The sequence below is a fragment of the Capsicum annuum genome, chromosome 12 (genome assembly GCF_002878395.1).
Source record: "Capsicum annuum cultivar UCD-10X-F1 chromosome 12, UCD10Xv1.1, whole genome shotgun sequence".
Taxonomy (NCBI): domain Eukaryota; kingdom Viridiplantae; phylum Streptophyta; class Magnoliopsida; order Solanales; family Solanaceae; genus Capsicum; species Capsicum annuum.
The window spans coordinates 6,937,881-6,965,201 of NC_061122.1; the positions used below are offsets into that span (position 1 = coordinate 6,937,881).

Below are 27,321 nucleotides of genomic sequence, written 5' to 3' on the forward strand. Positions count from 1 at the left end.
CTCCTTAATTTTTAAAACATGCATGTAAATTTAATTTCACTTAAACCATAATTAGCTAACCAGAAGAATGGCTTTACCATACACCCTTTCATTGTGATCATCAAAATTTCTTCACCACCAACATGGGCAGCGCCGCCCCATCTCCGCCGTGTGCTTTGCCATGCACGCGGCGGAGCCAGGGAAGTGGAGTCTTGATAGTTGGAAAAGCAAGAAGGCATTGCAACTTCCTGAGTATCGGGATAAGAAAGAGGTAGAATCTGTGCTGCAAACACTTGAAATGAATCCACCATTTGTGTTTGCTGGTGATGCAAGGAGTTTGGAAAAGAAGATTGGTGAAGCTGCATTGGGTAAAGCTTTTTTGTTGCAAGGTGGTGATTGTGCTGAGAGTTTTAAGGAGTTTAATGCGAATAATTTTCGTGATACTTTTAGGATTATACTTCAGATGAGTGTTGTTCTTATGTTTGGTGGTGAAGTTCCTGTCACTAAGGTAATCAAGATTCGATTTTTGTGATTCCCATATTCAAATTCTGTGTTATGCTGTCTATTAGTTCTCGTTTTTTGAATTAAGGTAATCAATATTCGATTTTGAGGACTCCCATAATCAAATTTAAAAATAAAATGGCAGTCCGGTGCACTAAAGCTCCCGCTATGCGTAGGGTCCGGAGAAGGGCCCACCACAAGGGGTGTTGTATGCGGTCTTACCTTGCATTTTTGCCATAAGCTGTGTTTTAATGTGCTAATATGTGAATTATGCTGTTTTTTATTTCTAGTTTTTATGGACTAAGGTAATCAAGATTCAATATTTTATCACTCCCATATTCTAATTTTGTATTTTCATGGGCTAATATGTGTGTTATGCTGTTCTTAATTCTCATTTTTGTGTGGATTTGTGTGAAAATTGTGATAATATGTTCATACGAATTTCCCCTCTAAACCTTTTACTTGAGCCGAGTATCTATTGGAAACAACCTCTTTAACTTCCAAGATAGGAGTAATGCCTACATAAACTCTGTATCCAGTATTTTATATGCAATGGAATCAGGCAGTATACATGTATGTATGTATGTTGTTGTTGTTGTTGTTGTGTGTGTGTATATATATATGTTATTGCGTGTGTGAATTATGTGTATATATATGTGTTGTGCGTGTTAGTACGTGTTTATGTATATGTTGTGTGTGAGAATTATATGCATATGTTCATATTCTTATATGTACATACATATATTTGCTTTACTCAGGTGTTTGAGTGTATGAGTTGTAGAATATCTAGAATCTTGAATAGGAAGCATACAGATCATTATAATGAGCTTCTTGATTAAAAAAGATCATGACTTTAAGCTTAAATTGTTACATGATTGGTTAATCATAGGTTGGAAGAATGGCGGGTCAGTTTGCAAAACCAAGATCAGATCCGTTTGAGGAGATAAACGGAGTGAAGTTACCAAGTTACAAGGGCGACAATATCAATGGTGATACATTTGATGAGAAGTCGAGAACCCCAGACCCTTATAGGCTTATTAGGGCCTACATGCAATCTGCCGCGACTCTTAACCTTCTTAGAGCTATTGCTACTGGAGGTTATGCTGCAATGCAGAGGGTCAGTGAATGGAATCTTGATTTTGTGGAGAACAGTGAGCAGGGCGATAGGTATGTATGCTGCAATCTTTAATGAAGTTCTGCCGTAGATTCTATGTAGGCTTTGGAGATAACAAGTGTGATATTTGAAAGAAAAAGAAGTCGAAAACAGACTAATATGTTGTAACTTGGGCCTGAAGTGTCAACTTTTTGTTGTTACAACTTCAGGAGTCAAGTTCAGTTGCATATTCTGCGGTGCAGCTTGGGCTAATCAGATGATTTTAAGTCTAATACGTTGTATTTGTGTAATGTTTTGCAGGTATCAAGAGCTAGCTCACAGGGTTGATGAGGCCTTAGGATTCATGACTGCTGCTGGACTCACAGTCGACCACCCAATCATGTCAATGATTGAATTCTGGACATCCCACGAGTGCTTGCTTCTTCCTTATGAACAAGCACTTACACGAGAGGATTCAACTTCTGGTCTTTTCTATGATTGTTCGGCTCACATGATTTGGGTTGGGGAACGAACCAGGCAACTAGATGGTGCTCATGTCGAGTTTTTGAGAGGAGCAGCAAATCCGCTTGGCATAAAGGTATGGATATTAACGCAGTTTTAGTGCAGTATGCTGATTGAATTATTACTTATATGTTTACTCATTGCTCAGCACAGTAGGTGGTTTGACTTATCTACCAATAAAGTAAGAAGTAGTACAACTTACGCAGCAATAACAACAACCACATACTCTGTGTATTCTCACAAAGTGGGGTCTAGGGAGGGTAGAGTGTACGCAGACCTTACTACTATCTTAGAAGTAGTGAGGTTGTTTTCGATGGACCTTCAGCTCAAGAAAGTAGTACAACTTATGCATCTCCGATAATTCCATCTGTTATTATATACGTATATTTACCATTACAAATGCATTTTCAGCTCCTTTTAGCTCACTTGTACTAATTTTGAGATCTTATCGAGTAGTCTTAGCCAATGCTGTTTATGTAGTTGCCTAAAGATGGGAAGTGTAATTGCAGGTGAGCCAAAAGATGGATCCAAGTGAGCTAATTAAGCTCATTGACATCCTGAACCCAACCAATAAGCCTGGAAGAATAACTGTAATCGCGAGAATGGGTGCTGAGAACATGAGAGAGAAACTTCCGCACTTGGTCAGGGCAGTACGAGGAGCTGGTCAGATTGTGGCGTGGGTCTGTGACCCAATGCACGGGAACACCATCAAGGCACCATCTGGACTCAAAACTCGTGCTTTCGATACAATCCTGGTGTGTTACATCTGTGCCTCCTCTTTATGTTTTTCGATCTAAAAGTGTAAAGCTTCGTGTATCTGAATGTCATGTTGTGCTAAACTGGCAGGCTGAAGTTCGAGCCTTCTTCGATGTGCATGAGCAAGAAGGGAGCCATCCTGGTGGCATACATCTAGAAATGACAGGGCAAAATGTGACTGAATGCAATGGTGGATCACGAATAGTGACCTATGACGATTTGAGCTCTCGCTACCACACACATTGTGACCCGAGATTGAATGCTTCTCAGTCGCTTGAACTTTCCTTCATCATAGCTGAACAACTAAGAAGGCGAAGAACAGCCACTCAACGCGTGTAGGCTATTAGTCTGTTGTCTTGAAACTTTTGCTTTTGGCATTTTGAGTATTCAAAACTTATGTGTATGAGGCCTCTGGCCTTCTGAGTATTCGAGATTCACTCTACTAATTCGGATTCACGCTATGTATAATCTATAGGAAAAAAGCATTTTGATCACTATTCTCACTACACATTAGTTTAAGTAGTGTTATTAGAAGTAAATAACTTAGACTATGAAGGGACTGAATAAATAATAAGTGGTTTTGATTGATGTTGTGTATGCACTTAACTAATCGTTTTTGCTTAGAAACTTGTGAAATAGAAAATGTAGAATTATTACAACTTTGTATTTTCCACTTTGACTCGAAAGAATTTTGTCATCCCACAAGTTATCATATTAGTGGATTTAATGAACGTGATATACATACATATGCACAAAAAAGACCATTGATTAAGTTTTCTCTATCCGAAGAACGAAAAATAATCAATTAGAAGCGTTATCTTCAGAAATAAACCTTACAATACGCAATCTGAATTTAACCAGATGGTAATATTAATAAGAAATCAAGAAATGGCTTAACAAATATACCTTATATTTACTTATATTTATACAAATATCAGATTCTTAGTTAAGCAGGTTCATCTCCACAACCACATGTATCTCTTGTCACATTATTGGTTAGTGATGATAGGACTCATATCTACCTACCTAAATCCTAATTACATCACTAACCTGACTAATTTTAGGTAAATTAGTTGATAATTAGGGACGAATAAACATCTCCCCTTGAACAATAAAAATCATTGCTAATTCTATTTAATACCGAATTATTAAAAAAAAAAAAAAACTTTTATCATTTATATAATCAAATACTTGCGCACGAGAAAAGCTAATAAGCAAATTATTTTCATATTCATAAGAGTTCACAAATATTCCATTAAAACTCATTGAGTTTCTTGCTTTTCAAATTTACCATATAATAGAAACACTTAATGTTTATAAAATCAACATAATCAAAATATTGATTAGCAATAACTAAAATATCATTCCGCTATCTAACAAAATTTATTATATTTTCTATATTATTAGGTGGACAAAATTTTCAAATTAATTGTGTTTGGAATAAGTACGATCAACCAAATATAAAATAAGCTCATTCTAAAATTAATTTCGAAATTAATTATCTCTTATTTCTCGTACCAAACAAGCTTACATATCTAAACAACAAAACAAAATGAGTTGAAAGGCACAATTATTTAAAAATTGATTCAATTTTCAATTTTACAAATACAATGAAAAATCTCATTGCTTTTTCCATAAGAAAGGAAAATAGTAATTTATACTTTTTAGCAAATACTTTTTAAATCCTGATCTTCCTCCTCCTACTATTCGACTTATCTATGTTTATGTGCTATATTAATAGATTTCTTATGTTATTTCTCCCCTTAACATGTGAAAAAAACTTCATATAATTTTAAATATATTATAAACACACTGTATTACAGATGTCCATTTAAGTATTTTATAACTTTTTGAGGAAGCTTGATATAAAATAGGTTGCAAGTAGCTCAAACAGATAACTTGCAACAAATTCTTGAAAAGTCTTGCAGTAGCTTCCTCAAACTTGCAATCAAGTAGACAACTTACAATCAACTTCATCAAAAGCCTTACAACAACTTTATCAAGTTTGCAACCATGCAATGAACTCGCAAATAGCTCAAACAAACAATTAACAACTTTTAGAAATACATCGTTACATTTTCTTCTATAAATAGAAAGCTAAATCAATGCATTTATACATCAAATTTTAAGAGCAATAAAATCTCCCTGCTACTCATTTATGTTTATGTGCTATATCTATAAATTTCTTATGTTATTTTCTACCCTTAACATGTGAAATAAATTACTCCATATTATTTGAAATATATTACAAATAGATTGTATTATTGATGTATTTGAGTACTTATAGCTCTTTTCGAACAAGCTTGCAATTACACAGATAGGTTGCAAGTAGCTCAGACAGACACCATGCAACAGATTCTTGAAAAACCTTGTAATAGTTTCCTCAAGCTTGCAATCAAGTAGACAGCTTACAATCAACAACTTTGTCAAGTTTGCAACCAAGTAACAAACTCACGAATAGCTCAAACAGACAATTAACAACTTTTAAAAATACATCACAATTATTTCATTTTTCTATAAATAGAAAGCTAAATCAATTCATTTATATATCAAGTTTTAAGAGTAATAAATTCCCCTCCACCCCCACACCCCACCCACACCCACACCCACACCTTTAGCTATGCCCTGAATTTGTAATTGTTCCTACCTCAAATGAACCATATGGTAAAATAACATTGAGACCTTTTCAATGATTCAAAGGTCAATTATTTAAAGAGGCAGTTGGATGATAGATTCTTGGAATCATTCCATCAATGTGAGGTCCATTACTCAATAGGTCCAAAACATTTATCAACCACATAACAACCTTTGCTACGTTTCTTGATTTCAAATCAATATTTTATTTTTGCTATACTCTCATTACTATTAATGATTAGACATTTGATTTAAACTTTGTTGGCCTTGCAGGATTTCATGATAAAAACATGTCATTTTGTTTTTTTCATTCAATATTTGTGTGAGTTTAGTCTGAGACGTTTGGTTAATGATTAAATTATTTAGAAATCTCTCTAGGTAGGCCTTTAATAGAATGGAGAAAGTTCCATATTATAATTAAGGAATGAATTGACGATCTGTTTATGTGAAATTTGCCAATCCTTCCCTCGTGAATTAGCTACTGGAGTAAAGTTAGGCTCAAATGCTACTTAAATTTTACGTTCTGTCGACATTTCATGCTGAAAATATGTTAAATTTTAGGTTTCTCACTCGATTTTCAATATCTAAATTTGATTTTCAGTTAATTCGAATTCATGTCGCATAAGATTCATTAAAAAGTAAGTACTAACTATCAATTTTTTTTCATATACACGAGTCAGACTAAAGAGATGGTTAAGAGAGAGATTCTATATAGCCATCACACCATAATTATTACGAATAAGCATGATTGAAGCTAGAGGGCCAAATAAGTTCAATCAAACCCTATTCATCAAAAATTCCACACACATAATAAATTTTGAATTACTTCACATTTTTATTTTGTATATTCAATTCGTTATATGTCTAACTTTTTTTAAGTTAAGATCGCTCCCATTCAACTCGTTCATCTTGAGTGGGATGTAGTCAAATTGATCAAATAAAAAGTTGTGAATTTAGGTTATTAATAAAACAATCTCTCTATTTTATCAAAAGAGAAATAAGATCGGCTATATACTATTCTTTTCAGATCTTACTTACAGAATAACGCTCAATATATTATTAGTTTTTTTAGGTTACCAACAAATCACATTTATCCACCAAAAATAGGGAAAAAATCTGTCTTGAAAATTGAAATAGATAGGAGATAAAAAGGACGAAAAGAAAAAGTGCACATATCAGCCACATTTAGCTTAGATTTGAGTAGCAGTAGTATTTTAAAAAGAAATTCTTTAGAATTTTTTTAAATTTTCATTTCATATCTAATATTTATATTGAAGTCTAATTAATTTAAATTTACATAAAAAAAAGTCTCATTATAAAGGTAAAAAAAGTCTCATTATAAAGGTAAGACACTCTCTGAAGACTCTATATTCAACTTAAATTCAAAATTTTTGATTAAAAAATATTTGAGTTTCACAAAAATACCAACCAACTCTCCTTAATTTTTCTCTCGAACAATAACCTTTACCCCTGTATTACAACTTATTTACCAAAATACCAACTCAACTAGCAGTTCTACACCTACTCATCATCCGATCAATCTAACATATATAAATAATTTTATCACAAATTAATTATTTTAAAACTTTCATCTTAATATAGAATAAAATAATATTATAATAAATTTGGAAAACATTAAATCCCAACACTGAATTAAATTATCGTTATACCTATTACCAAACTAACTGGCACATATAAATAATACCAAACACCCACCCTTACATCTCCTCTTCCATAGATCCTCTTTACTTTTCTCTCTCTAAATTTTTAAGTGAGAGAAAAAGAGGAATCAAGAATCAAATCAAATCAAAAATAAAATTATGGCTTTATCAAACACCTTATCATTGTCATCATCAAAATCCCTTGTTCAATCTCACCTCCATAACCCATCACCCCAACCCCATTTTACCCTTTTTCCCAATGGGCGGCGCCACCCCATATTCGCCGTGCATGCGGCGGAGCCAGCCAAGACAAGTAGTAGTACAGTTAAGCAAGGGGGAAAATGGAATCTTGATAGTTGGAAAAGTAAGAAGGCATTGCAATTGCCTGAATATCCTGATGAGAAGGAACTTGAATCTGTGCTTAAAACACTTGAATCAAATCCACCACTTGTGTTTGCTGGTGAAGCAAGGAGTTTGGAAGAGAAGCTTGGTGAAGCTGCATTAGGGAAAGCTTTTTTGTTGCAAGGTGGTGATTGTGCTGAGAGCTTTAAGGAGTTTAATGCGAATAATATTCGTGATACTTTTAGGATTTTGCTTCAGATGAGCGTTGTTCTTATGTTTGGTGGACAAGTACCTGTTATTAAGGTAATCAAGAGTCTATTTTTATGATTCTATGTGTTTTGATGGTGTATAATGTTGTTTTTGTTGCTTGTTGATTGTAATTTTTATGGATCTGTGTGGACACGAATTGGGGTAGAAGTTTAGTAGGTAGCTGTTGGTGAAATTACAATAATTATTACAACTGAAAGATTACAAATGAATAAAGAAAAATATATTTCTTCTACAGCTGAGGCGTGGATATCTCGCTCTCTTTAAGGAGATTCAAACCCACTGCAACAATTGTTTCACCGGTCCAGCAGTAATACTCTTTGACATGTCCCCTCCAGTATACAAGAGCTAATCTCAATAACTCAACAACTCAAAATTGAAAAGTAGGCAACATTAGTTAGCCTTACTTTTTGATTTTTCAAAAAGTAACAAAGTTGCAACTTTTGACGAGCCCACATAATATGAAAAACTTTCAGTCAATTAATAGAAAAAGTGGAATGGGGATGGACCCCAGCAATACCAATAAATAATAAATGTTGTAACTTTCACAAAGTAAGGTCTTAAAGAGGCTATTATAATAATGAATTTGACATTAATAAGAATATTAAAATGCTCTTAATCTATCAATCTCTCACTCATTTTAATATTATCAAGAGAGTCTACTAGCTGAAAGAAGACTACTATGCATAATGAAGGTGTGCTCTGCATTGAACCTTCACTTAGTAAAACAGTAATTTCTATTCCAAGCTCAGGATTTTATAATGATTGTTGACGAGCTCAGGTCTGAGGAAATTAAAATTGGAGATAACCTTATTGTTTGTGGCATAATTGATAAACTTCCACCTTCGTGGAAAGAATTTCAAAAAACTATGCGTCACAAGCAAAAGGAAACATCTCTTGAGACTTTGATAATGAGAATTCGCATGGAAGAAGAAGCAAGGGGCCAAGATGCACTTATGCAAATAGAAGAAAACAACATCACACCGAAGGTAAAGTTAACTTCAAGTAATGCTACCCATGAACCTAACAAAAATATTACTTTGAAGCCTAAGAAGAAAAAATTCAAGAAAAATAATGGTAGACATCCCAATGATAATAATGGTGGAAACAACCAAGCAAAAAATCAACATGTACAACTAAAAGGACCGTGCTTTGTCTGTGGCAAGAGTGGGCATATTGCTCGATTTTGCAGGTATAGGAAACATGGGCCTACACCTCAGGCAAACGTTACCGAAGAACCTTTTATGGCGGTGATAACAGACATAAATATGGTGGTGAATGTTGATGGATGATGGATTGACTCTGGTGCAAACCGTCATGTCTGTTATGACAAAGACTGGTTTAAAAAATATACAAATTTTGAGCAGCCCAGAACCATCATGCTTGGAGATTCACATACAAGTCAAGTACTTGAAATGGGAGATGTCGAATTGAGATTTACTTCTGGAAGGGTATTAATCTTAAAAGATGTACTTTATACTCCTATGAGAAAAAAATTTGATGTCAAGTTTTCTTCATAATAAGGCGGGCTTCAAACAGTTTATTGAATCTGGCCAATATGTAATTGTGAAAAATAATATTTTTGTGGGGAAAGGGTATGCATGTGATGTTATGTTCTAGTTGAATGTTGAAATGAATAAAACATTACTTCTGTTTACATGCTTTCTTTTACTAATTTTTGGCATGCTCGTTTGTCATATAAATGAACTTTATGTGGGAATCATGAGTAGTTTAGGATTAATTCCAATGATTAAAAAGAATTTTGAAAAATGTGAAGCTTGTAGTAAAGCTAAAATCACAAAACAGGCCTCATTTCCAAGTTGAAAGAAAAAATGAATTATTAGAATTAATTCATACTGATACTTGGCGGAATTTTAACTTTTGGAGGAAATAGATATTTTATCACTTTTATTGATGACTTTTCTAAGTTTACATACTTTTACTTAATGAAAAATAAAAGTGATGCTTTTGGGAATTTTAAAAGTTTCCTCCATGAAGTTGAAGATCAATTTAATAGAAAAATAAAAAGAATTAGAAGTGATAGAGGCCGTGAATATGAGTCACTTGAGTTCAATTCTTTTGTAAGATCATTGGGTATAATTCATGAAACTCCTCCTCCTTATTCTCCTGCATCTAACGGTGTAGCGAAAAGGAAGAATAGAACTTTGGTTGAGTTGACTAATGCCATGTTAATTGAGTCTTGTGCACCTTTAAGTTTTTGGGGTGAAACTCTTTTGACTGCTTGTTATGTGTTGAATCGTGTGCCTCATAAAAGGACCAAATTAACGCCTTTTGAATTGTGGAAAGGTCATAAGCCAAATTTGGGATATCTAAGAGTTTGGAGATGCTTAGCCTATGTAAGGTTAATGGATCCTAAAATTTCTAAGTTGGGTAAAAAAGTTACCACTTGTGCTTTTCTTGATTATGCTTCGAATAGTACAACCTATAGATTTTTTAATCTTAAAGATAGCGCGATAATAGAATCAGGTGATGCTATTTTTCATGAAGATAAATTCCCTTTTGATTCTAAAAATAGTGGGGTCATGGGACTAAAAAAAATATTTTGTCACTACCTAGTTCTTCTACTTTTACTTTAAATAATAATGAAAATGATGATTTTGAGTTAAGAAGTAAACGAGCTAGAGTAGAAAAAGATTTTGGTCCTGATTATTACATTTTTAACGTTGGAGATAACCCACTCAATTTAAAAGAAGCTTTGTCTTCACATGATGCTATTTTCTGGAAAGAGGCTGTAAATGATGAAATGGAATCGCTAATTTCCAATAAAACTTGGAAGCTAGTTGATTTATCACCGGGTGGTAAAACAATTGGATGTAAATGGGTCTTACGCAAAAAATTAAAACCGAATGAATCCGTTGATAAATATAAAGCTAGGGTTGTGGCTAAAGCTTGTGGCTAAAGGTTTTAAACAACTAGAAGGCCTAAAATTTTTTGATACTTTTTCACCGGTAATGAAAATTACATCCATTAGACTTTTAGTTTCTATTGCGGTAATTTTTTATTTACAAATTCATCAAATAGATGTAAAAACTGCTTTTTTAAACGGAAACCTAAATGAAGAGATTTATATGGAACAACCCGAGTGTTTTGTAGAGATTGGCCAAGAAAGCAAAGTGTGTAAACTTAATAAATCCCTATATGGCTTGAAACAGGCTCCAAAGCAATGACATGAAAAGTTTGATTCCTGCATGATCAATAATGGTTTAAAACAAATGAGTGTGATAAGTGTATATATCATAAGTCTTGGAATAATTCGCATGTTATTATTTGCCTATATGTTGATGATTTATTGATCTTTGGCTCTAACATGAATATTATTGATGAAACTAAAAATATTCTTAGAAGCCATTTTGAAATAAAAGATCTTGGTGAGGCAAATTTCATTCTAGGAATAAAAATTACTAGAACATGTGATGGAATTTTCCTTGACCAGTCACAGTATGTAGAGAAAATATTGAAAAAATACAATTTCCTTGATTGCAAGCATGTTGTAACTCCATTTGATTCAAGTGTTCACTTGTTTCCTGTTGAAAGTGAAACTAATGTAATAAATCAAAAGGAATATGCTACCATAATTGGAAGTTTGAGATATGTGACTGATTGCACTAGGCCTGATATTGCATATGCAGTAGGAGTACTTAGCAGGTTTACTAGCAAGCCAGGTAATGAACATTGGCATGCTATAAAATGAGATATTTAATTGGAACGAAAAATTGTGGTTTGTTCTATACAAAATATCCCGATGTACTTAAAGGCTTTTGTGATGCGGATTGAAACACTTTATCAGGTGATTCCTTATCAACTACTGGTTATGTATTTACTTTGGGTGGTGGTGTTATTTGTTGGGAATCTAAAAAGCAAACAATAATTGCTAACTCTACCATGGAGGCTGAACTAATTGTTTTAGCTTTAGCTAGTGAGGAAGCGAATTGGTTAAGAAATTTATTATTTCAAATACCTTATTTTGAAAAACCAATTCCTCCCATATTAATTTATTGTGATAGCACCGCTGCAATTGGTAGAGTTCAAAATCGTTACTACAACGGTAAATCCAGACCTATACGGAGAAAACACAATAATGTGAGATCATATTTGATAAATGGTACCATTAATGTTGATTATGTCAAATCTTGTAATAATCTTGCAGATTCGTTGACTAAGGCCTTAGCAAGAGAAAAGGTCTGGAGTACATCGAGGGGGATGGGATTGAAGCCTATTAAATCTTGAGTCATATGTGAGGAAACCCAACCTGGGGACTAGAGATCCTATAACCAGGTTCAATGGGAAAAACGAATCACATGATTACTTGTTGTGAAAAATGTATTATTTATTAATCCCTCCCTATGATGTGAGTGCATTTGCTTGTAATGATTGTGAGGTTGAGTTTATTAAACTCTTAATGAATATTTGTAGCTCTTATGAGTGGGGTGCTAAATTACAGGAGCACTCTCGACGGATTTCACCTATGTGAGTGTGGAGGTAGGCCGCTTCCTATGAGAATTAGGCTCATTCTCAAAAGACACTCATTAAAATCGGGATAGCACAAGGCCGTAACGTGCTGGCTATAAAGCTCATTTCAGCACCTTGACTATTATGTAGAAGCAATAATTTTTTATTTCCCTTAAGCAGTCATAGTTCAAGTCTGAGACCACTACGACTCTGGAGTAGAAATTACTGTTTTACTAAGTGAAGGGAGCACGCCTTCATTATGTATAGTAGTCTTCCTTCAGCTAGTAGACTCTCTTGATAATATTAAAATGAGTGGGGATTGATGGATTAAGGGCATTTTAATATTATTATTAATGCCAAATTCATTATTATAATAGCCTCTTTAAGACCTTACTTTGTGAAAATTACAATATTTATTATTTATTGGCATTGCTGGGGTCCATCCCCATTCCACTTTTTCTATTGATTGACTGAAAGTTTTTCATATTATGTGGGCTTGTCAAAAGTTGCAACTTTTTTCAAAAAGTAAGGCTAACTAATGTTGCCTACTTTTCAATTTTCTGCATGCTTACTTTTTGAATTTTCAAAAGTGGCAACTTGTGTTGCTACTTTTTTATTCATCAATTGCGTACGAGTTCTGCCTATAAATAGAGACAAACTCAATTCTCTTGTGTGACATACGAGAGCAAGAATATAAATTATTATAGAGTTAAAAAAAATATATATAATTTTTTCAATAAGAGAGTTTATTAGTTGGAGGGAGGTGTTAATTTTTGGGAGCTTTGAAGTCAACTCAAGTCCAGAGTTGTTGAGTTATTGGGATTAGGCTGTTGTATCCTGGAGGGGACAGGTCAAAGAGTATTACTGCTGGACCGGTGAAACAATTGTTGCAGTGGGCTTGAATCTCCTTAAAGAGAGCGAGATATTTGCGCCTCAGCCATAGAAGAAGAAATATATTTTTCTTTATTCATTTGTAATTTTTTAGTTGTAATCCACTGTAATATAATTGCAATTTATTGTAATTTCACCAACAATAGCAATGTGTTGTCTTGTTACGTGGATAAGAAAGAGCTTGAATATGTGCTTAAAATTCTTGAATCAAATCCACCACTTGTGTTTGCTGGTGAGGCAAGGAGTTTGGAAGAGAAGCTTGGTGAAGCTGCATTAGGGAAAGCGTTTTTGCTGCAAGGTGGTGATTGTGCTGAGAGCTTTAAGGAGTTTAATGCGAATAATATTCGTGATACTTTTAGGATTTTGCTTCAGATGAGCGTTGTTCTTGTGTTTGGTGGACAATGTTATTAAGGTGAGAAAGATTCAATTTTTATGATTTTATGTGTTTTGATGGTGTGTAATGTTGTTTTTGTTGTTTCTTGATTGTGATTTTCATGGATCTGTGTGGATAACTGTACTCCTATATATAGAGTAATTTCATTTGGAGGTTGTGGTGGACATGAATTAGGGTAGAAGTTTAGTAGGTAGCAATGTGTTGTCTTATTACGTGGATAAGAAAGAGCTTGAATATGTGCTTAAAATTCTTGAATCAAATCCACCCGTTGTGTTTGTTGGTGAAGCGAGGAGTTTGGAAGAGAAGCTTGGTGAAGCTGCATTAAGGAAAGCGTAGATTTCAATTTTTATGACTCCTGTGTTTTGATGAGCTAATATATGTGTTCTGCTGCCATTAAGCTAATCAATACTAGATTTTTATGACTCATATGTTTCAAATTTTGTGTTTGTGTTTATGAGCTAATATGTGTATTTTGCTGTTTCTTGGTTCTCATGTTTATGAATTAACGTAATCGAGATTAGTTTATGACTCCCATGTTTCAACTTTGTGTTTTGATGGGCTAGAATGTAGTATTTGCTGTTACGTGATTGCCATTTTTATGGATCTGTGTGAACAATTGTGCTCTTATGTTCCCGTCATAGAGTAATATCATGTGGAGGTTGTGGAGGATATGGATTAGGTTTGAAGTTTAGTAGGTAGCAATGCGTTGTCTTGTTATCCGTCCATACTAGTAGTTGTAGTAAAGCTCGGGTAGTTCTTGTTCTTCGATTTCTGTTATTATTTGTTGGTTTTGGTACTTCGACTATCTTATTATTTTGTCGTAGGTAATGTCCTATTATTGTCATATTATTTGTTGTAGTTAATGTCCTATTACTATCGTGATGCTATAGGATTTTGCTTCTGGTAAGTGTTGTTCTTATGTTTGTGGACAACTGTCATTAAGGTAATCAAGATTTGACTTTTATGACTCTAGTATTTCAAATTGTGTGTTTTGATGGGGTAGAATATTGTTTTTGTTGTTTGTTGATTCTCACTTTTATGGGCCGGTGTGAAAATTGTGCTCCTATGATGTTCCTGTCATAGAGTAATTTATTTGGGATCTTCGAAAATGTTTTATACTATATATACTTGAGCTCTTTCTCTATGTGTACATATTCACATATTATATGTATGAATATACATGAATTTTCTTTACTCAAACGTATGAGTTGTAGAATAATTAAGTATCTTGAATAGATAAAATTATAATGAGCTTCTTCATTGACAAAAGATCATGAATTTAAGCTCAACTTGTTACATGGTTAATTATAGGTTGGAAGAATGGCGGGTCAGTTTGCAAAACCAAGATCAGATCCATTTGAGGAGATAAATGGAGTGAAGCTTCCAAGTTACAAGGGTGATAACATCAATGGTGATACATTTGATGAGAAGTCAAGAATTCCAGATCCTCATAGGCTTATTAGGGCTTACATGCAATCTGCTGCGACTCTTAACCTTCTTAGAGCTTTTGCTACTGGAGGTTATGCTGCAATGCAAAGGGTCACTGAATGGAATCTTGATTTTGTTGAGAACAGTGAGCAGGGAGATAGGTATGAAAATCACAATCTTTAATTATGTTTTACAGCATATTCTCTGCTTCAACATTTAAGCTTGTTTTATGTGGCTGTCAAATGTCTTTTTGGAGCTGAAAAATTGGAATACTTCCACGCATATGCTTGGTCTGTGCTTTGTTGTGACAACACCAAGTGTCAATTTTCAGTTGCATAGTCCGCCGTGTAGATTGGATTGATTAGATAATATTAAGTCTAATATGTTTTAAACTGTGGAATGCTTTGCAGGTATCAAGAACTAGCTCACAGGGTTGATGAAGCGTTAGGATTCATGGCTGCTGCCGGACTCACAATTGACCACCCGATCATGTCAACAACTGATTTCTGGACATCCCACGAGTGCTTGCTTCTTCCTTATGAACAAGCACTTACAAGGGAGGACTCAACTTCCGGTCTTTTCTATGATTGTTCTGCTCACATGATTTGGGTTGGGGAACGAACCAGGCAACTAGACGGTGCTCATGTCGAGTTTTTGAGAGGAGTAGCAAACCCTCTTGGCATAAAGGTATGGATAACTTAAAGCAGTTTAGTGTGATATGAAGTAAAATTTTATTCATTGCACATTACAGCAGGCTGTTTGATTATCTAAAAATGAAGTAAAATCTTAGTAGATGAAAACATATCTTAGAACATATGCATTGCTGATAATGCACTTTCAGCTCCTTTCAACTCATTTGTGCTAATTTTGAGATCTTACCTGGTTTTCTTAGCGAATGCTGTTTATGTTAGTTGCCTAAAAATGGAAGTTTTATTGCAGGTGAGCCAAAAGATGGATCCAAATGAGCTAATTAAACTCATTGACATCCTGAACCCTGCTAATAAGCCTGGAAGAATAACTGTAATTGTTAGAATGGGTGCTGAGAACATGAGAGTGAAACTTCCCCACTTGGTCAGGGCAGTACGAGGAGCTGGTCAGATTGTGACATGGGTTTGTGATCCAATGCACGGGAATACCATCAAGGCACCATGTGGACTTAAAACCCGTGCTTTCGATTCAATCCTGGTACGTTTCATCTGGGCGTCCTTTTTATGATTCTTAGAAGTTAAGTGAATAGAGGTGGCTGCTTCCCCTGAAATGAGAGATGCTTTTGCTAGATATTGATCTGTTTGGAGACTCTTAGTAGAACGTGTGTATATATATTTGCTTGCCTGGACGTAAATTGTTTGAGGCTTAACGTCACAATAGAAAATGACTATAATTTTATGTGGTTGAAAGTGTGTTGAATATCAATAGTTTCTGTTTTTTGACGTGAAAGTTTAAGGCGTGTATCTGAACATCATGTTGTGCTAAACTGGCAGGCTGAGGTCCGAGCTTTCTTCGATGTGCATGAGCAAGAAGGGAGCCACCCTGGTGGTATTCATCTAGAGATGACGGGGCAAAATGTGACTGAATGCATTGGTGGATCACGAACAGTAACCTATGACGATTTGGGCTCTCGCTACCACACTCATTGTGACCCAAGACTGAATGCTTCCCAATCTCTCGAACTTGCCTTCATCGTAGCTGAGCGACTAAGAAGGCGAAGAATGGCCACTCAACGCCTATAGGCTTCTCTAATCTACCCGTTTTTGTTTAGTCTGCGTGCAGTCTTGTTCTTTTGGTATCCAATAAACTCGGTTACCAGCCATCCTCTCAAAACTTATATATATATGGCCTATGGCCATCTGAGCTGCTGTTTGGAACCAATGTTTCTTGTTAAAAAACACAGGCAGCACAATTTGCCAGATGAAGTAAATAGGTTTCGTTCAGAGCTCAAGTCGATTTATCCGCTATGTGTTCTATTTATTATGTTAGTTTGGACTGTTTCCTTCTCTTGATGTATGAATGTTATTTTGAGTTATTGGTTTTGCTGTTTTAGTCTGATGTGGTTGCGTGCCTTTGTCAAATTTTGCTCGTCTTACTGTGATTAGATTTTACTTTCACAATCCCTAATTGTTGATGGCCTGCTCAATTCATATTTGACGGTTCAATTACATTTGCAACACAGCAATATAAATATCGAGGAAATGAGATCTCTTGCCTTCTTACAAAACAAATTGAAGAGCTAAAAAAAGAAATTGTCGAAGGGATAGGAAACAACTCTCGAGTTGATTTGCCTCGTGCAATCAGTTTCACGAGTTTGAAGTTATGATGTACTTGAACCAAGAATTTTTCGGTTTGCGTACACCATAACCTTCACAAACTTCTCACTAGGTACAGTGTTGTACAACCAACAAACCATTGAACCATAAAATATGCAGAATGAATGTTGTGACTAATCTTTGTTGTTAATATGGTAAACTAAATAACCTCTCAACATCCAATGGGATCGATCATTCTAGTTTACAAATACAAGAGATTTTGACCAAGTTCAAATGAAAATAGGTAGCATAGACTAATTACTAGAAGTTTTCGAAAGACTAATGCAAACAGGCTACAACAATGTCTCAACCTAAACTAGATGATACACAAAATAGATAAAAGGATGGTCTTTCATTAGATTTATTATTGTCTGCATTCATCATACTTCGGTATCAATCTTATGTCATCTTTTAGTAGTAAGGCATAAATCGCGTAGCCCTCCTGAACCTTGGAACTTTTCTGCAAACACGCGGAATAGTTAAAAAGAGTCGTTCATGTATATCATGGCTGAGAAATGTTTGAGTGTGTCGAGTTGAATAAAAATTCTCACCCGTAGCCATATGGATTATAGAAATAGGGAGGTGGATACGGCCTTCTAGACCTGTAGCCTAAGTACTGATTGTAGCGCCCTGGGCGGAACTGCTTCATCCCTGGGACATTAGTCCTTTTGGGCATCACCTGTAAATTTGTAAGAGCAGCAGAATTAGAAAGCTATGCTTCATCTAATAGCCTTTTTTTTAAATTCATCATCTCTTCCTTATTCGTTAGAACCCAATATTTGCACGGGTTTAGAACGAGAATGCAAACATCAGCAAGACAAACCAACAAATAACAGCAAGATCTTCCTAACTTGATTAATGTTCCACATTATAAATTGATAGGCCAGTTCAAGTTTTTAGCAGATCGCTGCTCCTGAGAACTTTTCCTGTTTTTATACGTTTTCTCCGGTTTATCTTCTTTTCCCACTTTGATCAGATGAAGACATTCTATTCAGGTAAAAGAAATGCATTTTACCTTCAACTGACGTCCATGCAGTTCAGACTCATTCAGCTGGAGTGCCTCCTGGACAGCTTCTTGTTCAATGAATTCCACATATGCAAAACCTTTGGGTTGGCCAAACTTATCAGTAAGAATGGTAACGCGATTGACAGTGCCACATGCCTGGAAATGCTGCTGAACTTCCTCTGGAGTACATGCATAGTCAACCTGTCAAATCAACCGGATGGACAAGCTGGTTGAGAAACATTAGTCATAATTCCAACTGACATTGGGGACTTCACCACAACTTATGCAACAGAAAGCTAAATCTTTTTGCAAGGTTTGAATGTTACAAAATTAATTCTCTTAATTTAAGCAGCAACGAACAAAAAATTGGATCAGTGACATCCTTCGAGGAAGAATATACAAGTTTTGAGCTAGAGGACCTTCTAAGTTCTTACATAGAGATTGTCCATCCATTACAACAAGTCTTATGATTTTCATACTGAATCTGGGAAACTATCCACAATTTTTTTCCTGTCATAGCAATATCTACACCTGATAAAGCCCAATTATGAATTTTAAATGTATTCAGCACTATAGGCCTCAATGTTTAACTAGCCAGGGAGTTACCAGGAAAACATCATCACCTATGACATCTACAATCTACAAGCCTAGAGGATAACATATATCTCACGTTTATGGTTCAAGGAGGGGATGGAGGGTAATAGTACTCATTGATTTACTTCCTCTCCCCTCATGTACGGTATAATTGGAAGATTTACATTTTCTCCCACTAACTTTGGAAGGGGGCTCAATATACTAACAACCCACCTTTACCTCTTAATATAAAACCTCTTTTACTTTCCGTCTTGCTCCCCTGTAGGGACAATCAGAACTCACTATCACATCACCGCAGAAGGAAAGGATAAGAAATACATCCCATATGAATGATCATATCAATTTGGGTCGCCAAAGGAGAATCAATAGAATAAGGCTGAATACAAAGTAGTGACACCTCACCAAGACAGGCTTAATCAGCTAGTCAAACCTGAATACCACGTCCATCAGCCGCCAGCAGCAATCAGACTCGGCAACTAGAATTTGCATGGCAGTGACTAGGCTCTGCGACTTATAGGAAAATACAGTCTTCTCGCTAGAGTAGAATCTAAAGCACAAATACTCCATGAACAAAGTGATTTTTCAGAATTTTTTCATATTACGTCCCCATATATTTTTGCCATGTTTTTTTTTCTATGCCTCAAAGGATTTTTTTCCAAATTCCATCTTTTTTTAATGGGGACTTGTCTTTTTCTTTTCTTTCTATTTTTTTTTTTTTTTGTAATATTATCGTGACTTTTCATCTTTCATTTTTTTCATTCTTTTTTCGATTAAAACTTTTCCACAGGTCAAAAATGTAGCTACAGATGCTTCCTAAGTGAAACATATCTAAGATCAGAACTATTCTTGTCCACCATCAAAAAAATTGGTAAGAATGCCACTGTAATTCAGAAAAGTGAATGTCCCTGCGATCATAGCGAGCGAATGTCAAAACTGGCTCTCAAAAGAATAAAAGTCAAAGCATGAACTTCCCAGAAAATAAAAAGATGAAGAAAAAATGAAACAGAAAAAAAGATAATATACCGTATTACTCTCGACAAATTTCTTTTGTATCCGGCAGATACCCAACAACTTGGGGGTTGTTTAGTCTGCATACTAGCTATCAGGGCTTATCGTGTCGGAATTATTTATGGTTGATTAATAAAAAGCAATTGTTACGAAGGATTAAAGTAAGGAGATTGATATACATGAATTGTATTTTTAAAAGGGCATTTTTGCCGTTAAATAACTTAATTCTGTAATTGTCAATACATGTATTATTTCCACATTATATCCAACATAACATACTATAGAGATTCCTGCATAACTAACTGGGGGTATATTATCTAGTATTGCCAACCGAACGCCACATAAGTTACGTGTCGATTATCTTTTTCTTATTATGCTGCCGACCAAATGCTTCACTTTTATGCTGAGATTAATTATGAAAATTCACCAACCAGACGACCCCTTAGGTTATTCTAAGATAAGAAGTGCATCACAAAAGGTTCAGATAAAGTTTCTATAATTTCTTGCAATAATGAGTTCGCTTCACTAGAAAATCAAACAAGGAATAATTAACAAGCGTAGACCAAGTTGTAGAGAAAAATGTTCAGCATAAAATGTCTGGAAAATCAATCAGCAATTGAACTTTACGGAATTCTGATTCTTACATTGCCAACAAATATTGATCGTGAATCAACTTCCTCCCGGTTTTCCTGTGAAGCAGATGCACTTGCAGGATCTGCTAAGGCAATGGTTGACAAAAACGATCCAATTAGAATTAGACAGATCTTTCAATTTCTTTTATTCTGAAAAACAGTGACAACTAAGAAAACATTGTTAACAGACTTGGCAACAAATCACAAGGTAATAAAAGCACAACACAGTTATGTGAGGATACTGATCAAATTATAGATCTAATAGGAAGTCTGTAATTTTTGGAGGTGGCCACAGCATACTCTTAATGCTGAAGAATACAACGTTACCGGTTTCAATAAACAAAAAAAAATACAGAATGAAATAGGTCAATTTACATTGCATGCCTAAAAATAGTTAAAACAAAAAAATTTACAAATGAAAGAGTCTATTTAATGATATATTGTATTTACATGAAAACACAAATGAAATACTGAAATTGAGATAGAAGTCAAATAAAACAAGACATAATTATCAGCAAAAGACTAAAAGCGACAGTTCCCCATGTTCTTCATGGATCTAGGAGTTCCGCCCTCCCCCATAGTCCATTAGTGGGTAGTGTGTTCAATTTTGAGGGTGTCCATCTCCTCATCACACATGTCCTCCTTAACCTAGCTCTAAGATAACCCTGTCTGAAGAAAAGTTTTAAGATATTACTACTAGTGTTCTTACTAACTGCAAAATATTTAAGAAGTCCGTAAAGATATATTGGATCAACAACTGATAAATATCCTACAGAGACCTGAATTTTAAGAACTTAAATGTTAAATATTCATGCTTTAACAAGTTATTAGGTCAAGAAAGAAGTGCATCTAACCATATAGCAACATGAAAAATAGATAAAGAACCTTCTGAGGCAGAAGCGGCAGATGCTACCGCACCCATAGGAATTTTTTCTAACACCCTATATAACCACACTCACTCCATGACCATAACTCTATCTTGACATTCAAGGATCAGTTGATCCTCTAGACTGAACAAGTGTCATCAATAAGCGACAACAATAGTCACTTATAGTACCATCTGCTCCATTGTATATGAAACTTAACTCTTTTAGTCTATTTCTATATTTGGAAGTTCTTTAAGTTTAAACTTTTCACTTTATACATAATGACATACTCACTTATAACCATAGAAATGTCATGACATGTTTAAGACCACAAGTTTCCAAAAGTTCTTGAAAGTCTAATAAATGTTCAAACAGCAGAAACATAAGTTCTCCTCTCAAGCCGAGAAAGACAAAAGCTCCCAATTAATAAGATAAAAATACCTAAAAGATCACAACTTTGGTCAAAAGAGCACAACAATATTCAGCTTCTGAAAACTCAATGAACTTTTAGATAACAGAATTAACAGAACTCCCCGAAACAAGACGAAAGAACACTGATCAATTAATATGTCCTCTAAAGGTCAAAACTTCCGTCTACTGTCTACAAGAGCAAAACAATATTCAATTTCTGAAAACTCATCTACTGTCTACAAGAGCAAAACAATATTCAATTTCTGAAAACTCAATGAACTTTCAGATAGCAAAAATAAAAGAACTCCCCGAAACAAGACGAAAGAACATCGATCAATTAGTTTGTCCTCTAAAGGTCTGATACGGGTATAGCAAGCTGTCCAACAAGATCACGACCATTCACATGTAGCCAAGCTCGGGAGTTGCAAAAACTCCGAGCCATGTTCATGCAAATGGCTGTGTGTGAGTTGGTACTTGAACCATCTAATGGCTTAAATGTTTTTAAGTGTGAAGAGGGGCCTTGAAGTGTAATAAACCTACACTCCAAGGTCGCCCCATGGCAAGGGTAGGGTGGTCATTTCTCTTTCATTTTGTGTTGTAGTATAAAGAGCTAATATTAGGGTTATTTGGGAACTTAGTTCATTCATGATATTTGAGAAACAAGACTTGTAATATTTTTGAACTTCTCTCTTCCATTGAGAGGTCCAAAACCGAAACTCACAAGTGGAGTGACACTTGGGTTGTATCTTGGCTAGAAACTAGGATCTTGAGGGTCATTGAGTTCCTCTTGGTCCAAGTAAGAACTTGGTGTTGATATTCTTTAGTCTTAGGGTCCTTTTATGTTGTTAGGATTCTTAGATTCTTGAATATTGTATGTCAAGTTACTATCTCTCATTTTGTAATCTTGTAGTTTGTATGTTGACATAGTGAAGCCGTGTGGGGCTCTTTCGATTCACTATTGTTGTTATCTTCTTGTTGTTGTTCATCTTGAAGTTTAGTGAAGCCGTGTATGGCCTATTTCGATTCACTAGCATTGTTGTTGACATCTTGTTGTTGCTTGTTTCTTGTGTTGTGAACTTGATCTTGTATCAAGGTCAAAACTTCCGTCTACTGTCTACAGGAGCAAAACAACACCCATAGCTTAAGAATCCAATGAACATTCTGATTAGAGAAAACGACTATTCCTTCCAAAACAAGAAAAACAAAAGTTCTTTGATCAATTAAGATCGAAATAACCCAAAGATAACAACTTTGCCAAAATCAGGAAAAAAGTATTGAATATCCAACTATTAAAAAACCAATAAAAGTTCAATAAACCAGTAACACAAGTACTCCAGTCAAACCAACAAAGACAAAAGATTTACGATCAATTAAGTCAAAAAGAGGAAAGCAATATACAATTGATGAAAAACTCAATAGAAGTTCAAATACTATTATACTAGAAACACAAATACTCCTCAAAGAGGAGATATAATTGATCAATTACAATGCTAATATCTCAAAGATCACAACTTTTATCAAGGATAGCAAAACAAAATCCAACACTTTCAAATAACAAACATGAACATAAGTACTTGAGGAAAAAAACCCAAAAAGACAAATGATCAAATACTAATCTAATAGAAAACAAACAATGACATACCTTGGACAGCACCCATCTCCTTCTCAACCTTAGCCTGCATCTCACGTAGAGCTGCAGCTTCATCTTCCATCTCCTTCAATCTCTTCTTCATCTCATCCAATTCCTTCAATCCCAGAAAAAAACATTATCAATAACATCCCAAGATTCAAATTAAATACTTATATCCACACTTCTTTTTCATATCAAGAAATCAAGAAATTAGAGAATAAAAAAGGGTCTTATCCAATTCCTTCAATCCCCACCACCCCACCCAAAAAAACCCATCATCAATAACATACTAAGATAGATCAAATACTTATATCTACACTTTTTGTTATATCAATCAACAACATACCCAATGTATTCCCACAAAGTGGGGTCCGGGGAGCGTAAAGTGTACACCATACAACTACCTCAGATGAAGTACAGAGGCTGTTTTCAATAGACAGCCCGACTCAGGACATATAACAGTATAACAAACAAAAAACACAAAAGCACATAACAAGATGGGATAACACATATAATAAAGGAAATAAGACACCCTCAAGATACTACTATAAGCTATCTATCCAAAATCATAAACATCACCGAAACACCATGAACAAGAAACTCCAGGTGCAGAGACAAACAAAGCACCCTCCCTACTATAACTACTGAACTCCTACCCACTAACCTTCTATCATAATCCAAGTCCTCCACACATGTCCTCTGTTAGAGGCAACTGTTCCATATCAATAAAACAAGAAAATACAGAAACAAAAAGGATCTCATTCAATTCCTTCAATCCCAAAATAAATAAATAATTAAAAAAAAAAAAAAAAAACTCATCATCAATAACACAGCAAGATTCAAAATAAATGCCTTTATTTTTACACTTTCTTCATATCACTAAAACAAGAAAAATACAGAAACAAAAAGGGTCTCAACCAATTCCTTCAAACCCATCACCCCAACCCCCAAAACCCATCATCAATAACATCTCAAGATTCAAATTAAATCCTTGTATCCCCACATCTTTTAATATATCAATAAAACAAGAAAATATACAAAAACAAGAATTGGGTTGGGGGATTTCCAACACCTCCCCCACCCCACACACCAAAAAACCCATCATCAATAACAACTCAAGATTCAGATTAAATGCTTATATAACACTTAATAAGAACAAGAAAATATACAAAATATGCAGAAACCAGAATTGGGTTAGGGGATCTCCAATCCCCCACCCCACCAAAAAACCCATCATCAATAACAGCTCAAGATTCAGATTAAATGCTTATATAACACTTAATAAAACAAGAAAATATACAGAAAAGAATCAAGGGGACAACCTTAACAGCATCATCATCAGCTGTGGACATGTCCACGTCAGCACCATGAGGTTCCATGTCACCTTCAATGGGGATTTCACCACCATAAACTTCATGCTCTTCTTCATCCATCTCTCTCTCTCTCTATCTCTCTCTCTCTGAATTTCGGCAGAGCAGAGTATACGACAGCGTTTTTATACGCTTTCTTACACTAAAACCTTGTTGGGCCCAAAAGAGTGGGAGATTTGAACAAATAGCATACTTTGGCGCACTATTTAAGTTTTGTCCAAATTTATTGAATATGACACTTTTTTTTTTACCTTCCAAATTTGAATACCTTTATTAAATCGGATTGATCAGTATTGTAATTCGATTAAATTAGATGAAATCAGTTAAGATTTGTTTCGGCTCAATAAAGGAAACGGATACTAGAGTGTCACCGAAAGGTTAAAATTTGAGAGTTGCTAAATATGAAAGAAGTCAAGAATAAGATAGAATCAGACCAATAAAATTAGATTGTTTAAAGATTCTTTGTGCTAGAACAACGTATTTTCATGGAAAACCAATAAATACTTCTACTACAGAAAAGGGTTGTGATAAGAAATATTTAAAAGAATATTATATCGAATATTAATCTTTTTATAGTTGGATCTCCAAGTCTTGAAATGCTCCAAATTCGACGTAAGCATCTAAATCTGGGTCAATTGTTGAAGTGATCGAATAAAATTAAGGATTGATTCGATATCGAATCTCATATGTCTATAAATGATAGTGTTTAATTTTTGTATGAAAAAAGATAGTGGCAAAAAGAAGACAATTGATTTAGATTTGATATCTCAAGTTAAGTCTATTTGTAATTGTTATTAAACAGTTAAAGCTCCTTATATTATGTGATAGTTATTTCATCGTCAGGAAGACAATTTTTAAACTCGTATTCCTCACATTAATAGTTATTTCATCGTTAGGAAATCAATTTTTAAACTCGTATTCCTCGCATGGAGCAGAATGCAAGGTATTTGATTTTGCTATCATACTTCTATTTTGATTACATACATGATTTTGAGTTCCTAGAGTAAGATAATTTTTTTAACAACGAATCAATTTAATGATCAAGTTAATAAAAATCATCCACCAATTTAATTAAAGAAAAATCATAGTTCATGTGATCCTAAATTTTGTAATAACCTTACTTCACCTCCTTATACTGCCTTGCCTATTGGCTTTGTATAACTAGTGTACTTCATTTCACTTTGAAACCTTTTGTTGATATATCAACAACAACATCATTGAGAAGTTGTTTCCGATAAACCATCGACTCAGGACATATACCAATATAACAAACAAAACACATAAAAGCATTCAACCATAAGGTAATACTATAATAACAAATACTAAAGGCTAATAACAGAAACAAAAAATGCACAAGGTAATACTACAAAATATTTATTCGAAAAACATAGATATCACCAATACACCACAGACGTACTCCTACCCACTAACCCTCTATCTTAATCCGCGTCCTCCGCACCTTCCTATCAAGAGTCATGTACTCTGTAAGCTGTAACTGCTCAATGACATGTCTAATCACCTCCCTCCAATACTTCTTAGGCCTACCTCTACCCCGTCTCAAACCATCCCTAGCTAGCCTCTCGCACCTTTTGTACAGGAGCATCCGTGCCCCTCCATATCATATGTCCGACCATCGCAACCTCACTTTCTGTATCTTGTCCTCCACCGAAGCCACTCTCATCTTCTCCCGGATAATCTCATTTTTAACTATATCCCTCCCTCCTGGTAACCCTTCTCACGTCTATCCCAAGTTATTTAATACAAAATTTGAATTGCTAATGATATATTTTAATAAAATAAAAATTAAAACAATACAAAAAAAATAATAACTCTTAATTTAAACATATATTTAATATAAATGATTATTCGTGCGTTGCACGAGTACGAAGTATAACTAGTTCGTTAAAAAAATGAGTTAATTTTCACATGATACCTTATTATCTGATCCCAACATTTACAAATAGTGCAACTTCATAGGTTATGCAATGGATAAGTGCAGACAAAATATGAAATTCTAAATTTCTAGATAATTATAATTTGGCATGAGTCATTCTATTTTTTTTTTTTCATTCAATGAACCGTATTTAAATTAAAATCTGAATAATTCGAATTCGAGCCTCGTAGGATTTATTCGAAGGACAAGCTCTCTACTAATTAAGGATTTTTTCGTAAGCGAGACTCGAACTTGAGATTTTAGTTAGGAATGGAGTAACCATATTTGCTGCACCATATCCTTTAATGGTTAGTCATTTTCTTTTGCTCAAATTATAATTGATAATAAATGATTACTTTCTCAATTGATAAGTTATGGAGTCATATTGTAAACTTTTTTTTTTTAACAGAGAAAACTTACAAATAAATCAAATAAAAGTTATAGTAATAAATTTTTTAATCCAAGCTTCCAATTATAGAAGTGACCAAGTATATTAAACCTTTAAAATATTTGCGACAATAATTATGGGCTCGTAGGTCCAACGCTAATTTTTGTACAACTTCTGTATGTGTTTATTAGAATACTAATTTAATTGTACGTGCCTCGTACGTGTAATGTTTGATTATTTAA

At 34.5% G+C, this 27,321-nt stretch overlaps 3 protein-coding genes across 4 annotated transcripts; 2 read left to right on the forward strand and 1 right to left on the reverse strand.

Annotated features, from left to right (window-relative positions):
- Nucleotides 1-3,515, forward strand: LOC107849503 (phospho-2-dehydro-3-deoxyheptonate aldolase 2, chloroplastic-like). Its single transcript, XM_016694065.2, has 5 exons — nt 1-487; nt 1,370-1,647; nt 1,895-2,171; nt 2,605-2,850; nt 2,942-3,515. Exons 1-5 carry the CDS (start codon nt 161-163, stop codon nt 3,188-3,190), a joined length of 1,377 nt encoding a protein of 458 aa, XP_016549551.2. The 5' UTR covers nt 1-160; the 3' UTR covers nt 3,191-3,515.
- Nucleotides 3,516-7,034: 3,519 nt separating this feature from the next.
- Nucleotides 7,035-16,984, forward strand: LOC107850308 (phospho-2-dehydro-3-deoxyheptonate aldolase 2, chloroplastic). Its single transcript, XM_016694730.2, has 5 exons — nt 7,035-7,791; nt 14,822-15,099; nt 15,349-15,625; nt 15,878-16,123; nt 16,420-16,984. The coding sequence occupies exons 1-5, from the start codon at nt 7,306-7,308 to the stop codon at nt 16,666-16,668; spliced, it is 1,536 nt and encodes a 511-aa protein (XP_016550216.1). The 5' UTR covers nt 7,035-7,305; the 3' UTR covers nt 16,669-16,984.
- Nucleotides 16,985-17,369: 385 nt separating this feature from the next.
- Nucleotides 17,370-25,298, reverse strand: LOC107850309 (polyadenylate-binding protein 3). Of its 2 annotated transcripts, none has more exons than XM_016694732.2 (6): nt 24,711-25,298; nt 23,401-23,503; nt 20,494-20,564; nt 18,257-18,448; nt 17,793-17,920; nt 17,370-17,701 (listed from the first exon to the last, which is right to left on the reverse strand). In XM_016694732.2, exons 1-6 carry the CDS (start codon nt 24,819-24,821, stop codon nt 17,653-17,655), a joined length of 654 nt encoding a protein of 217 aa, XP_016550218.1. In that variant the 5' UTR covers nt 24,822-25,298; the 3' UTR covers nt 17,370-17,652. The 2 variants fall into 2 exon arrangements, with proteins under 2 accessions (XP_016550218.1, XP_016550217.1); XM_016694731.2 differs by having other exon boundaries at nt 20,494-20,567; nt 24,711-24,908.
- Nucleotides 25,299-27,321: the final 2,023 nt, after the last annotated feature.